The sequence below is a fragment of the Doryrhamphus excisus genome, chromosome 8 (assembly GCF_030265055.1).
Source record: "Doryrhamphus excisus isolate RoL2022-K1 chromosome 8, RoL_Dexc_1.0, whole genome shotgun sequence".
Lineage (NCBI taxonomy): Eukaryota > Metazoa > Chordata > Actinopteri > Syngnathiformes > Syngnathidae > Doryrhamphus > Doryrhamphus excisus.
In genome coordinates, this window is record NC_080473.1 from 9193042 (window position 1) to 9207323 (window position 14282).

Sequence of the window (14282 nt, forward strand, 5' to 3'; positions counted from 1 at the left end):
ATACTTTTGGGAGGAGGATGACGTTCCTACGCGACCATGACAGAGGATGAGACGTGTTTTGAAGAGTTCTGCTATTCCAGTAACACAGGTAAGAACTACCTAATTTGTGGCGCCCATTAGCACCTTGTTGTTGTCACCGAACTCCATCTGACGAAATTCGGCATCCGAAGTGATAGATGGCAGAGAAAATAGTGCCGAGCGATCTGATTTTTTCGAGTGGGAACTTTTGTGATGCAAATATATTATGCTTTTGAACGCATATTGTTTTGAGAAGCCAAACTTCTTGACTTAACTGTCTACAGCAATTAACTGGAACTACTTTCCTCACCACCGAAATCCGACCAGAACTCTGCTCAGGACAGGAAGTGGGGAGTGAGTAGCTGTTGACAGACTTGACTGCTTTTGGGGGTGTCATACAACTTCATGTAAAAAAACCCGAACTATTTTTAACACTGGATGAAGTCAGCCTTACCTATCCCACATGATTAAAAAAAAAAAGGTTCACCTCATATTTCGTGTGGAAGTGGTGTTTTTGGCTTCCTGAGTTTAAAAGAAGAGTTGTGCAATGTGTTGTAAATGATGTTAAAACTGTATTTAGAAAGCCATAAACAAGTTTTTTTTATTCTCCAACTACCCAAACATTCCCCAAAACATTAAATGTATTAACATTGTAGCCTGGAATGTGGAAATGAATTTGTCATGGTTGGGTCTGGATGACTTTACACTTAAAACGTGAATTACGTGGTGTCTTTGAACACGTGGACTTGCAGATTTGTCGTGTTTCCTGAATACTTTATTCGGGCATGACACATTTTTACAAACGGCATGGGTTTTGTCAATTTCTGCACACCCTACTTTGTGTAGAAATCCAAAATGTGTCCACACTTCAGCCTTGTACGCCGCAGAGGCCGCTGTTATGTGCTGGCATTCTGCCATGTTGAACTGTGTTTGTTGAATCTCGTTCAACGTCCTTGCCTAATTGACTACGAAAGTGCTGCCACCTAACGATCGGAGGTTTAAATTAAAATCAGAAATCAACCTTTGCCGTGTCTGAACTTTAATAAATACCATATACAGTCTATGATAAATGCCTAAAATATCCATATCATACTTTTTAATATCGATACAGTATCATGGAACGAAGTATCGCAATATCGCCGAAACGATATTTTCTTACACCCCTAGTTAGCATGGAGCTAGCGCTAATGGCTTCCAGGAAATATTTGTTCAGGTGTGAAGGACAGCTAACTTACCTAAAGATGCAACCAGAAGTGTTTTGAACGTTTGAAACATTTTTTTTATTGAAAGGAGTCTTGAGAAATATGTTGCTAACAATGAAAATACAGTACAGTACAGTAGTACAGTAGCAGTAGCACTACTTGCACCACAAAATACAGTACAATTATGATAGAGTTCATAAGTACATGGCGCCATCACCATCAGGGTGAGTAAAGTAGAAATCCGGAGAAGATGCTGTCATCCTCACTGCTGGCGTACACCCCGTTCCAGTCCCTGAGGGTCTCCATCCACACCCGGTCACCCGCGGCCAACCTCAGTACCACCAGAGTGGACGCCTGGTCGATATCTTGTCCGTATAGCGAGTCCCGTGTTCGTACCCGTCGTGAGCCATTGACCACCAGCGTGGCACGTAGAGGCTGGTTGCGTACGGTGATTTGGAAGGAGAAGACGTAGACACCGGCATGGACACACATGAAGCTGTTGGTGGTGACGTTGAAGTGGTTCTCCTCGTTGTAGAAGACTTTGTCAAAGCGTATAGGAAAGCCAGACGGCGGGAAGGACTTTCTGGGAGAGATGCCAACACTGAAGGCTGAGCGCTTCGGAGCAAGACCGGACCCCTTAGCTCCTTTGAAGCCCCGCATCCCCCGGTCCCCTCTCATCCCGGGATAACCTCTATCCCCCTTTGGCCCCTGTATGCCTCTTACACCTTGAGGACCCTGAGACCCTCCCACCCCGGGTTCTCCCTGTGCTCCAGGAGGTCCAGGATCCCCGCTGACTCCTATCGGACCCGGAGCACCATGTTTGCCATTCATTCCTGGGATTCCCATTGCTCCTGGGATTCCCGGAGACCCAGTGTCTCCACGATCACCTTTTGGTCCCCTCTCCCCAAATGTGCCACATTCCCCCTTATCCCCTTTGTCTCCTTTTGGACCAAGTGCAAGAGTCACTCCGGGGGGCCCGACTGGGCCCTCTTTTCCCGGTTCTCCTTTCTCACCAGCAGTCCCATTCTGACCAACTTCACCTTTCTGCCCCGAGACACCTTTGACGCCTTGCATCCCCATTTCACCTTTCTCTCCTTTTGGGCCTGCATCACCTGCACAGCAAAACATATTCAATATATTAACTGGCACAAAAAGAAAAAAATGAACAGCAAGTTCAACTGTGTACCTTTCTGCCCCGGTTTTCCAAAAACTCCAGGGTGTCCTCCTGGGCCAACGTTTCCCCGTTCACCCTTATCCCCTAGTTGATCCAAACATAATAGCAGCTCTGCATTAGATCCAGCACCTTTTCTTTTATACTGAATACAGAGTAGTGATACTAAAATGAACGTGTAAACCGTTAATTAAATGTGTTCTTTGTGTTTTAGGTAGATAAACGTCCTGGATTAATCACAGCATTTTTGGTCTGTAGTGTTGTTTGGGGCCTTTTGTTGGGAAGTACTGTACACAATCATTATGCAGTCAAGTAATCAGTTCTTGTGTCCAATTTCGTAGGTTGATAATTGAAATTCAAACCAAGGTTTGAACTTGGAGAGTCTTTAAATACGAGAGAAATGTGAGAAAATGTTAATGCCTGTTAGAGAAATGTCTATAAAGTTTATGGTGAGGTGTTTTACAGCCTTAAAACATAAAATGTACACAGTATAATTCATTCATTTATTTTGGGGGGGTGCTGGAGCCTATCCCAGCTGTCTTCAGGCGAGAGGCGGGGTACACCCTGGACAGGTGGCCAGCCAATCACAGGGCACATACGTATAGACAACAACCATTCACACTCACATTCATACCTATGGACAATTTGGAGTTGCTAATTAACCTAGCATGTTTTTGGAATGTGGGAGGAAACTGGAGTACCCGGAGAAAACCCACGCATGCACGGGGAGAACATGCAAACTCCACACAGAGATGGCCGAGGGTGGAATTGAACTCAGGTCTCCTAGCTGTGAGGCCTGTGCGCTAACCACTCATCCACCGTGCAGCCCTACAGTATAATTATTGTAAAAAAAAAAAAAAGTTGGCTACTTCACGGATTTGATTTACTATTTTGGTTTTGGGAACCTATCCCCCACGGTAAACAAGGGAACACTGTAACACAAATACTATTAGGCCATAAGTATAGTCTGAATCTGAATGGTGGCCACCTTTGTCTCCTTTGCCCCCCTTTGGACCAATCACACCTGGTGGTCCAGGTGAACCTGCTGATCCTTTAAGACCTCGTTCACCCGGTGGCCCTAAACAGACAAGTAAAGTTAAAAACACAGAAAAATCATCAGAAATAAACTAACAATGTAAAAATGAGAATCTGATGCTAATTACCTGCCAGTCCATTGTCTCCTCTTGGACCCTGGGGGCCTCTCTCAGGTGGGCAGCAGTCACAAAAGTTGAAGTAGCACTCGCTGTAATCCAAGGTGTAGTTCTCATTGCCTACACCAGGGGGCTGTGTGCTTACGTCCTGAGGAAAGACACCACTTGGGTGGGTGGTTCTCTCTGGGCTGGGCAGAGGGTGAGACGCCACAGGGTACTGGTTGTAGTTGTTGTTATTGTTGTGGTCTGAGCCTATCTTGGGCTTTGGTGTACCAGGGGTCATGGGCTTCTTGGTGTATTGGTACTTGGGCTTGGCTGTAATCCTGGCCTCAACTGTGAGTGTCACCACGACAACAGCCAGAAGAAGCCACAGAGCAGAGATAATCCTCATGGTTGAAGTGGATCTGTGCAGTTAAAGTCTTCTTAGGAGTAAAATCCACACATCATGCTGATGTTCTGCATATAAATGACACTTGGAAGACATGCTTACATATAAATAAAACATACTGTATATCCTTAAGTAGTAAGTAGATAGATTATATCATTCATTTATTCATTTTCTATCACTTATCCTTGCGGGGGTGCTGGAGCCTATCCCAGCTGTCTTCGGACAAGAGGTGCGGTACACCCTGGACTGGTCGCAAGCCAATCACAGGGCACATATAGACAAACAACCATTCACACTCACATTCATACCTATGGACAATTTGGAGTCGCCAATTAACCTAGCATGTTTTTGGAATGTGGGAGGAAACCGGACTACCGGGAGAAAACCCACACATGCACGGGGAGAACGTGCAAACTTCACACAGATATGGCCGAGGGTGGAATTGAACTTGGATCTCCTAGCTGTGAGGCCTGCGTGCTCACCACTTGTCCGCCATATATATATCATCTTATATTCATTCATTCATTTTCTACCGCTTTTCCTCACGAGGGTTGCAGGGGTTGCTGGAGCCTATCCCAGCTGTCTTCAGACGAGAGGCGGGGTACACCCTGGACTGGTCGCCAGCCAATCACAGGACGCATATAGACAAACAACCATTCACACTCACATTCATACCTATGGACAATTTGGAGTCGCCAATTAACCTAGCATGTTTTTGGAATGTGGGAGGAAACCCACGCATGCACGGTAGAACGTGCAAACTCCACACAGATATGGCCGAGGGTGGAATTGAACTTGGGTCTTCTAGCTGTGTGGCCTGCGAGCTAACCACTTGTCCACCATGCAGCCATATATATCATCATTAGACAAATAGCCCATGACTTGAATGGATGATTAGTGTCTATGTCCCACCAGTGCTTTTTTTTTCGTGTTTTGGTTAATTGCGGCCATGCTCAAATGTGCTTGTTAGTACCCTAAAACTGTGTGCCAAATTTGGTGGTGATTCATCTCATGACGCTAAGATACAGTGAGTGTTTTGTAGAGCAACACTGAGCTGTAGATGCACAAATGCAAAATGTGAAAATTAAGGACTTACCCCGTTGTGCATAAGTGTTCATTTATCTTCTCTTGCGGTGGCTTGGAGGCATCCTCTGCTGCTCCAGCTCCATCTGATATCTCCACCAGGCTCAAGCAGGAAGGCACAACAAGGGGGGAGGTCTGAAATCTAACGAGGGTACGCCTGGATGGGACCCAAGGAGAACCACTGTGTTGTGTGCAAAAAGGGTGCTTTTGTGACATGGGATACTCGCAGCCACCAGGAGCTCTACACTTACTTACCGCGAGCTCAGCAAAGAAGCAAAGGCCCTTGAACGATGGGTCACACGATACGGATGGCATTCTTCCATCGTCCAAGCAGCTAGGATGCTGTTAATGTGGAGGACAAAGCATAGCAAACAAGGTTCTGGGACAGAGGCCAGGCCGCTCGGGCTCCCCGGTTCTGCGACTAGTGTCTGTCAAACAATATACATTATAAACAATAACTCAAGAAGTGAGTAACCATGGCAGTGGTTTCTAGTACCACATAATGGAACATCACAAATACGCCCCCTAGAGGCTGACAGATTACATGATCGGAACAATTAGATTGGATTGGATGCTATATTTTTTGTGGCCCCATCATTAGTCCATTGTTGCTTTTTAGTGCATGACCTTCAATGTTGCACGTGGTGTCATTAAATGGTGAAAATATGCGAAAACACCGACTGTAACTTCAGGGCGTTTAGACAAATCTCCACTAAATTTGGTACTCACTTTTAAGAAAAAGGTCTTTGCAAGGGCACGGATGGGATTTAGCAATTAATTACCCATAAGTCATTGACCATTTGTCTAATGATTGTAAAACTTTCAGAATATCTGTATTACATGTACTCGGTGGTGGAGCTAAAGGGTGGCCATTGCCCTTGGTCACTCTCCGGCCACCACAATAGAACATTAGTTCAGGCTGACTGCCATTTCCGCTTAGACGCATTTCAATGCAGCACACAAGTTTCCGTGAGCGAGTGGAAGAGAACTACCTATTTTGTGAAGGAGTTGTCGCTAAAACCGCGTCTTGCATGAACTGCAAGCAGAAGGTAATTTTTCCATGATTACTTTGGTCGGTTACGGTCAACTTTTATGACTTTGACTTAAATTCTGAAACATGATTCAGCACATAAATCGTTGCTTCTTAGTGCATGACCTAAGAAGAGACAAATCTCCACCAAATTTGGTACTCACTTTTAAGAAAAAGGTCAAGGGCACGGACGGGATTTAGCAACCATTCGTCTAATGATTGTAAAATTTTGAGAATATCTGTATTACATGTACTTGTGGTGGAGCTAAAGGGTGGCCATTGCCCTTGGTCACTTTGCGGCCACCCCAATAGTCCAATTAGTTCAGCCTGACTGTCATTTCCGCATTTCAATGCAGCACACAAGTTTCTGCGAGCGAGCGGAAGAGAGCTGCCTATTTTGTGGATTCAGCACATAAATGTTTTCTATTGGAAACTCTCTGGAGCAGCATGAGTGGGCATGTGAACCAAGGAGTCTAGACTTAAAACAGGACTTCCAGTTGCCATCCACTTCCATATTATGCCTTCAACCATAATGCAAAATCCAAAAACTATGCATTGAAATGCTGTTGAGAAGTTATTTTTTTGGTAGACCTCTGCACTGATTGCTGTTAGAGCCATGGATATGCTTGAGTTGCCAAAGACCCCACACCCTCAGAGAGAGATCCATGACAAAGAAAGGAAGGAAACGGAATTTGGGAAACAGAAGAAGACTGGTGCAGGTGGCAACAGAGCGTGTAAACCGAAGAGAATTGTGTTGTTTTGATTTTTAACAAGCCCTTACTAGCTTGGGTGTTTTGGTAAACCATGTTGGAGGTCTTTAACCTTATGACCCTGAGCATTGTAGTCCTCGGTAGCCAAAGGAGGCTTCTTGTCGGCTTTTCTACTGCAGGTCTCTCTGTTGTATTCATACCACACACAAACAACGGCATTCATCTTACAGTGCCTCACTTTGCTGGTCACTGGGGCCCTTGCTCAAGTACTTTGCCCGGCCTCCATGCGCCATCCTTCATCTATACAAACACACTCACACACGGACGGAAGGTGTATTATCTTACATTAAAGCACAGTGGTTGGTCTCTAAAGTGAACCACACACAGTCACATGCCATTATGAGTTTCTGGAGAGATGCTAATCTACACTTTTGGGTGACGTTTTGGTTAGCTTCATTAGGACGGGATAAACTGCTTTTTAAAGGTATAGTATTATGTGTTTACATATAATATTAGTGCTAATCTAGGATTAAACAATATTTAGGGTTAAAGGTTGTTTTATTTATTTGTATCTATCCACATTCTTCTGCTTAACCTGGTCCCAGCAGGTTCAGCAGGACAGCTTATCAAGGCAGTTTGCCAGTATGCTAGCTATTAGCATTGTTAGCATTTCTGTTTTGTTGGGATACTGCTCAGGTTAAAATAGTTTAAAAGACAAAGCAAAAAGCCATCAAGACCGTCTCAAATGTCAGGCCCGAGATTACGAACGGGTAAAAATCTTGGATAGAACATGGGGGCTATATGGGGATTTTTTTGTAGTTTCTCGTGTTAACCACTAGATGGCAGCATGCGCACTACTTAATGTGACTGTATACACCAGCATTGAAACACTGTTTGTTCAACAAGTACAGTTCTTATGCTCATAATACCTCATTTAAAATCAAATGCTTCCTCTAACAGGGCAGAACAGACAATCATATTATTGATTGTGTCTAATACATGCTTATTGTTTGCTCAGTGTATCAAAATATCAAAGTTTGTATTGAATATGTTTCAGTATATAACATTTAGTTAGAGATTGTGTGTGTCTCAAAGGAAATAGAACACATACATAGAATTGTTTTTGGAGATGATCCTTTGACCCTATATGTCTAAAAGAAAGCCTCTAAGTGACATACTACAATGACAACGGTCCTATTACAAGGTACAACACTGCATTTAAATTGCAGGGTTGTGTTGTGTTGTGTCTGTGGATGTTATCAGATGTTGTGTGAATATTTAATTACACACTGGGCTTTCCTTGTTCTAAGGTGAGACGCGGCTGTAGTGGTGTCATGTAGACTATCCATGTGTGTGTATGTGTGTATGTGTACTTGCACGTTGCCAGGAGTTCCCTCCACCTGCTTGTCCTACCAGCCACGGTCAACAAACAAATGCAACACAAAGCGAAAGCGAGGTGTTCAGGGTGTGTTGTTTTTTTTTTTTCACCTTGTTCACAGGGAGATAACCTCTGACCCCTTTCCTCCATGGACCCAAACGATCAAATGAAGTGTAATCAGAATACAATCGCAGACAAGTTGCGGCAAAGCGAGAAGAATAATCAGGCTTGTCTTTTGTTTGTGCAAAACAAAAGCACACAAAAAAAATGCTTGATGACTGTATTGTGTTCCTACACAAAAATAGTGGTTGCAGCTGAGTTAATTATATTTAAATAATAATCTGCTTTGTCAGAAAACAAAGATGACAAGTGGGACTGGTTGTTCTGCAATTTTAACCCCACTTTCTCCAAACTAGAAGGACGTATTGTTGAGCTGATTTTATTAGCTTTTTATAAAAGCAAAACACAAGAAGACTGTCAAGGCTGTGCTTTGCTGTATTTACTGTACATTATCAATGGACCGCAGCTCCCCAGTGCCGGCAGCACTTATGCATATTACGATGCTAGATATTTCAAAAATAAATCATTACTGCTATACAAGATGTACACTGACTAATCTACTCTAAAGTTGACTATTACCTGATGTTAAAGGAATTCAAGAGTGCTGTCATACTATGACATCATGCTGATAAGATGCATTCATGTCTTTTAAACTGATAGTGTCTCTTTTGTTACCCAATGATGCATTGTCATAATAATCCAAGATGTGAAGGCCCGCATTGCTAAACCCTGATATCATTGGCGACAGAATGGCAATGCATTGGCTTTAACTGTTATGCCATTCATTCACAGAGCACTTAAGGACAATTAAGGGTATCCAGGACGCTGGTGTACCCCATACAGTATGACAATACTCTGCCCCAACAACACAGCAGAAAGTGAAGCCTGTGGACTTCTATATCTGCACCATCACCAGACAAGAACAGGTCTGGTGACTCTGATATTGTGTCAGCATATCAAAGAAAGACCTTAAATGAACTCGCGAGAGTGCCAGTCCTGTCTGTTTTGTGTGAATTTTGATGTCCGAGTTGAAAAAAAAATACATCTTCTGTCTTTCGGCCTCTTTATTTATAATATGATCATGTGTAACAAAGCTAAATGTAAAAGTTGTGGATGAAAATTGGAGTGTGTTTTATGGCCACAAGAGAAAATAGATATAAATAACAACAACAACAAAAAAAACAAGTTTGGTAACTGACATTGAAACCAGCCAAGCATTTACCAGTGGATAAAAATATAGAACTTTGTATAAATAACATAGAAATCAAGCCCTCAATCCAAAAGGAGCAAGCAACACTCATCACATCAAACAGATGAACTGCTTCTATGGCTTCTAAGTCTACGCGGCGTGTTTGTTGTCTATAGATCAACTATAGGCTTTGCTAGTCATTCAGGCCACTTTAAGGTTTAGTACGTGCTCACAAAACAATGTTTTCATTGCAAATAAAGTAAAGCCTTATCAAAGCAAACACCTAAGTCTAAAAAAAAAAAAAAAAAGGGGTGTGCTGAGTCAATATTTGCTCATGCTCAGTGCCCAGCGCACCTTCCCGGCATACCGGCAGTTAAAACACTACAGGAGGACGGAGGCAGGGCTCGGCACACATCAGTGCCATCATTGCGGTAGATTCTTTTTCCTGCTTTCCTTAACCGGTCTTATCATAAGCGCAACATTTGTGACTTTTGTGAGGATTCATTGCATAGCTTTACTGTGCTGGAATAACATTTTAAAAACCAAACAGGAATATATAGCGATAGTGTTTCTGATATAAAGTAAATGGAAGAACGGCTTTGTATCAGTTGGCCTGGTAGTGATTTTGGAGTGAGACCAGTATGGAAATCAATCCTGGTGAAGGGCCCTGTCATGCAAAATCTATGCACTCACACAAGGCTTGTGGTGGCGGACATGAACGGTTCACAGCAAGGGCGGGATAGCAAAGTGAAAGTTTTCTCGGTCGTAAGGTTTGTTTTTGTTCTGTCATCTTCAAGGAATGGACATTGCTTTGGTTTGAGGGTCAGATTTCCTCACCCATGACAGGAAAAATGGATGGTTTGATCTTCCCTGAAATGTTCTCATCCCCTGTTTCAATACCTGTGTCATGTTGAGCTGAGTTGTAGCTTTGCCTTAAACTAGATGAGAATTAAGAGCACCTCTGCAAGTCATGCTTACAAACGCATGCAATTAACAGATAGGGAGGATATGGTGTCCAGAAGGGGGGGCGGGGGTTGAGTTGAGTCGAACCCCATTTAGTTCATTAGGGTCATGGTGCTCTCTGGCTGCCCGCCGCAGATGCCCGAAAAGAATTCCAGAGCTAGGCGCACATGGATGGGGACAAAGACATAGGAGGTGTAGATCACCATAGCGACGGCAGAGACTAACACCGAGTTGAATATGGACTTTTCCCAAGGCTCCAGCACGTAGATGCCGGTAATGAGCAGGTACTGGTAGTACAGCCAGGCTAGGTACTCCCTCAGGTTCTTCAAGTTCATCCTGCAGCCTGGAGAGGGACAACGGCGTTGAGTTAGATTACGCAACAATAAAAACATATGGGCATAAATAAACGTTGAGTATAGTCCCCCTCTCTTCTTACGCCCCCATGATACATTCAATGATATAGCTAACATTAGTAGCTAAACTTTGCCCAAACATAACTAGAGAGCCATAATGGAGAAAAAAAACACAATATACCAAATACCTATTCAAAAAAGATAAACAATCCACCTCCTTTTAAATATGAGTAAAAAGAACCATTGCAAAACACACTACACACTCAAACTAATTAAAACCATGTCAGAGAGTGACTATGAAAAACGACATTTAATACCTAAACAACACAGTCTTGCTTAATGAGCAAATAGATATAAACGAGACACGTGTACAAGCTACCTTTTGAAGGTGATCCAAATTAGCATTGTTTGTCCTTGGAGGGGTCTGAGTGCAACATCGGGCAACTCCTATTGTTTGCATGTAACCCTTTAATAAGGCTACTTACTTATGTACTACTTCAGCACTACTACTAACATCAAAACACACTCCACTCAATATTAGCGCATGACATCATTGTTGCGAAATGAGGAAACACTTCCCAAGTTAGTGAACGGTACACACTACACTACATTCCTCACATCGTATTAGACATCTGACAAAACTGTCAAATAAAAACTGGGGTGTTTATTATTAATAAATATAATAATCATCAGGCACCGAGAAAAGCACACAGTAGGGAGTCCCGAGGGGGACAGCAGGGCCATCATAACAAAGATAGTAGTGAGGAGAATTAAACACTAATTAAACACTGCCTTAGGTGCTAACAACGACACACTATGCTAATTATTAGATATACCAATATTTACAAATATACGAAACACAGACACCGATATTGGCAACACATTTGCTTCTTTTACTGCAATGCCACTGGATGCATTTCAGTGCAAAATAAGACGACTCCTGCAAGACACTTATTTTGTTAGATGCCACAGGAGTATTTTTATTGTGAAGGCCGGAAGTGCGCCCTTTTTTTTTTTTTGTCTTGAAGGCTGTGTTTTGTGACAGCACATCTTCTAATGACCCCAGGTTACGCAGAAGGAAGGATGGAACGCATTGTTGTATGTATTTATTGTGTATAAGATAATATCTTATTGTGTTTTCGAGCTAATAGTTGTGGCTCACTTGAGAAGACCCGTACACTAAACATACAATTGCATATAAATACATCAAAATAGGAATAACAGTAAAGGGTTTTAACAGATCCAGTTGTGTTGGAAGGGGGCGGGGACAACAGGTGCGGACAGGTGCATATAGAACAGTGCTTCCCAAACTTTGGAGTCAATTGCTATGATTTAAGTCTATATATTAATTTGATATCAAATTGAAAGGGAAAGTTTACCACACCAAGGGTGGGTCACCACTCTCTCATCTTGACAGGCACCGACAGTACCCGTCAAAGATTTTACAACACTCTAATTTCTCATGAAGGGAAAAAACTATATATTTTAAGTGTTAAAATGGTGAGGCATTCAGGTGCACTTGTAATTGTGAGTGTTGGGCGCTAATTGTTTTTCATCGATCGCGAGCTACCGGTAGATGGCCTCCATAGTTTGGGTCGATGGCGTAAACGTCACTTTGTCGATGTCAGCTCCCCTCCTGATTCGCTCCTGCTTCCCCACGGCGTTTGAAGCCACACACGGAGATTCAACGTGCGTCTTTATTATAGTGATTACGGATAAACTAACTCTGCGGTAAGATGTCTATATTTCTATTAAATGTTATCCTATCACTTGTAGCGGCTAATTACCTAGTCAATTCATAGTGGCTTCATAGTGCTTTGTGTCATGAACTCCGTTATAGAAATGCATGTTTTATACACTTCCGTTTCTTAAACTATTATTTCATGATGAATGGGAAAATGTGCCCATTACCGAAACCTTTTCAATATGTTGCCTTGACTTCGGCTGTATTGTCTTTTGCATAACAATTTTCATTTCTTGTATATCGATAATGTTTGATAGGAAATGCTAATTGGGTGTAATAACATGAACGCTACGTAGCTATGTTGATTGACATTACCGCTACTCGGGTTATGTATTGAGGAATTATGTTTTAATTATATACCATATTGAATAGAATTATGATAATCGGTCATTTTAAAAAGTAGCTCTCAGGTTAAAAAAGTGCAAGCATCGACGTTCCCCACTTTGGGATCCTAGATTCTAGAACATACCATGTTGTCGGAAGCCACGTGCAGCAAAGTAATGATAATCATTTGTGTTATTCCACTTCTATAACATTCCTACATACACGAAACATAAAACTAACAAATATCGCTTAAATATCGCTTAAATTAAAATTGCTGTAAAAAGACAGCTGCAATTATCCAATCAATCCACTCACCTTTATTTCCTGAATGTGATGTCATATAAATAAGAAATAACAGCTGCTTTGCTGCTCCGCTGCTGCCTTTTATGTGCACGGAAAAAGCGGTCTCGTCAGTTTGTGTCAGGCTTATTATACAGCAGCGGGAAGACTATAAGAGAGAAGACACCACACCCACTGGCCTGGCTCCATGCACCGCCACCACTCACCTGGCTGCAGGTGAAGCAAGTAAAGAAATGACGTTTGCACTTTTGTTGTCATGTGTCGCATCCTCCGTGGACGCAGCCATGAAGGGTGCTGCTGCTGCAGCAGCAGCTGCACCGCAGTGACGCTATGTGACGTCTGCAGTTTCTCTTCTACTACCCCATCACACTCTGGACTGAAGCTATTCCTGTCAGGAGATAGATATGTCCAAAACGTGTGCGTATGTGCAATATATGTAAATAATTTAGCCACGATTTGGAATAATAGTACGCTGTAAAATTCAATGCGTTGGCTTCAAAAACAAAAAGCAGTGGTCAGGACACGAAAGAGGGTAGCACACACATTATGGTGGGGCTCAATAATGAAATATGTTTTTTAATGATATACAAAGTTATATCTTCCTTCCTTCTGATTTCTGTTTTCTAAACCGAAATTTCTTGGGTTTGACTTCATTCATTCATTTTCTACCGCTTATCCTCACGAGGGTCGCGGGGGGTGCTGGTGCCTATCCCAGCTGTCTTCGGGCGAGAGGCGGGGTACACCCTGGACTGGTGGCCAGCCAATCACAAGGCACATATAGACAAACAACCATTCACACTCACATTCATACCTATGGACAATTTGGAGTGGCCAATTAACCTAGCATGTTTTTGGAATGTGGGAGGAAACCGGAGTACCCGGGGAAAACCCACGCATGCACGGGGAAAACATGCAAACTCCACACAGAGATGGCCGAGGGTGGGATTGAACTCAGGTCTCCTAGCTGTGAGGCGCTAAAATGTGCGGGTAAGACCAGTTGAGAAGCCCTCGTCTATAAACGTATACACAGTTTGGACACAAAATAAATACATAACTTAATTCAAATTGGAATTCAAAGAACTTTTCTTCGTGAAAAAAAATAAATAAATAAATAAAAACTTTCACTATACTAGGAAAGCAGGAAGTGAACAAATGTAACAGTTACTGATTGTAAAAGTAGCAGATGGAGGGGTAGGATTTAATGAGCTTTGCTTCTTC

The 14282-nt window shown here is 42.7% G+C and overlaps 2 protein-coding genes across 2 annotated transcripts; both read right to left on the reverse strand.

Annotated features, from left to right (window-relative positions):
- Positions 1 to 1439: 1439 nt before the first annotated feature.
- otol1b (otolin 1b) lies at positions 1440 to 3933 on the reverse strand. The gene is made up of 4 exons (XM_058080523.1): positions 3555 to 3933; positions 3380 to 3469; positions 2407 to 2478; positions 1440 to 2332 (listed from the first exon to the last, which is right to left on the reverse strand). The coding sequence occupies exons 1-4, from the start codon at positions 3931 to 3933 to the stop codon at positions 1440 to 1442; spliced, it is 1434 nt and encodes a 477-aa protein (XP_057936506.1).
- A 5232-nt stretch (positions 3934 to 9165) lies between these two features.
- sptssb (serine palmitoyltransferase, small subunit B) lies at positions 9166 to 13223 on the reverse strand. The gene is made up of 2 exons (XM_058079960.1): positions 13080 to 13223; positions 9166 to 10686 (listed from the first exon to the last, which is right to left on the reverse strand). The coding sequence occupies exons 1-2, from the start codon at positions 13102 to 13104 to the stop codon at positions 10436 to 10438; spliced, it is 276 nt and encodes a 91-aa protein (XP_057935943.1). The 5' UTR covers positions 13105 to 13223; the 3' UTR covers positions 9166 to 10435.
- Positions 13224 to 14282: the final 1059 nt, after the last annotated feature.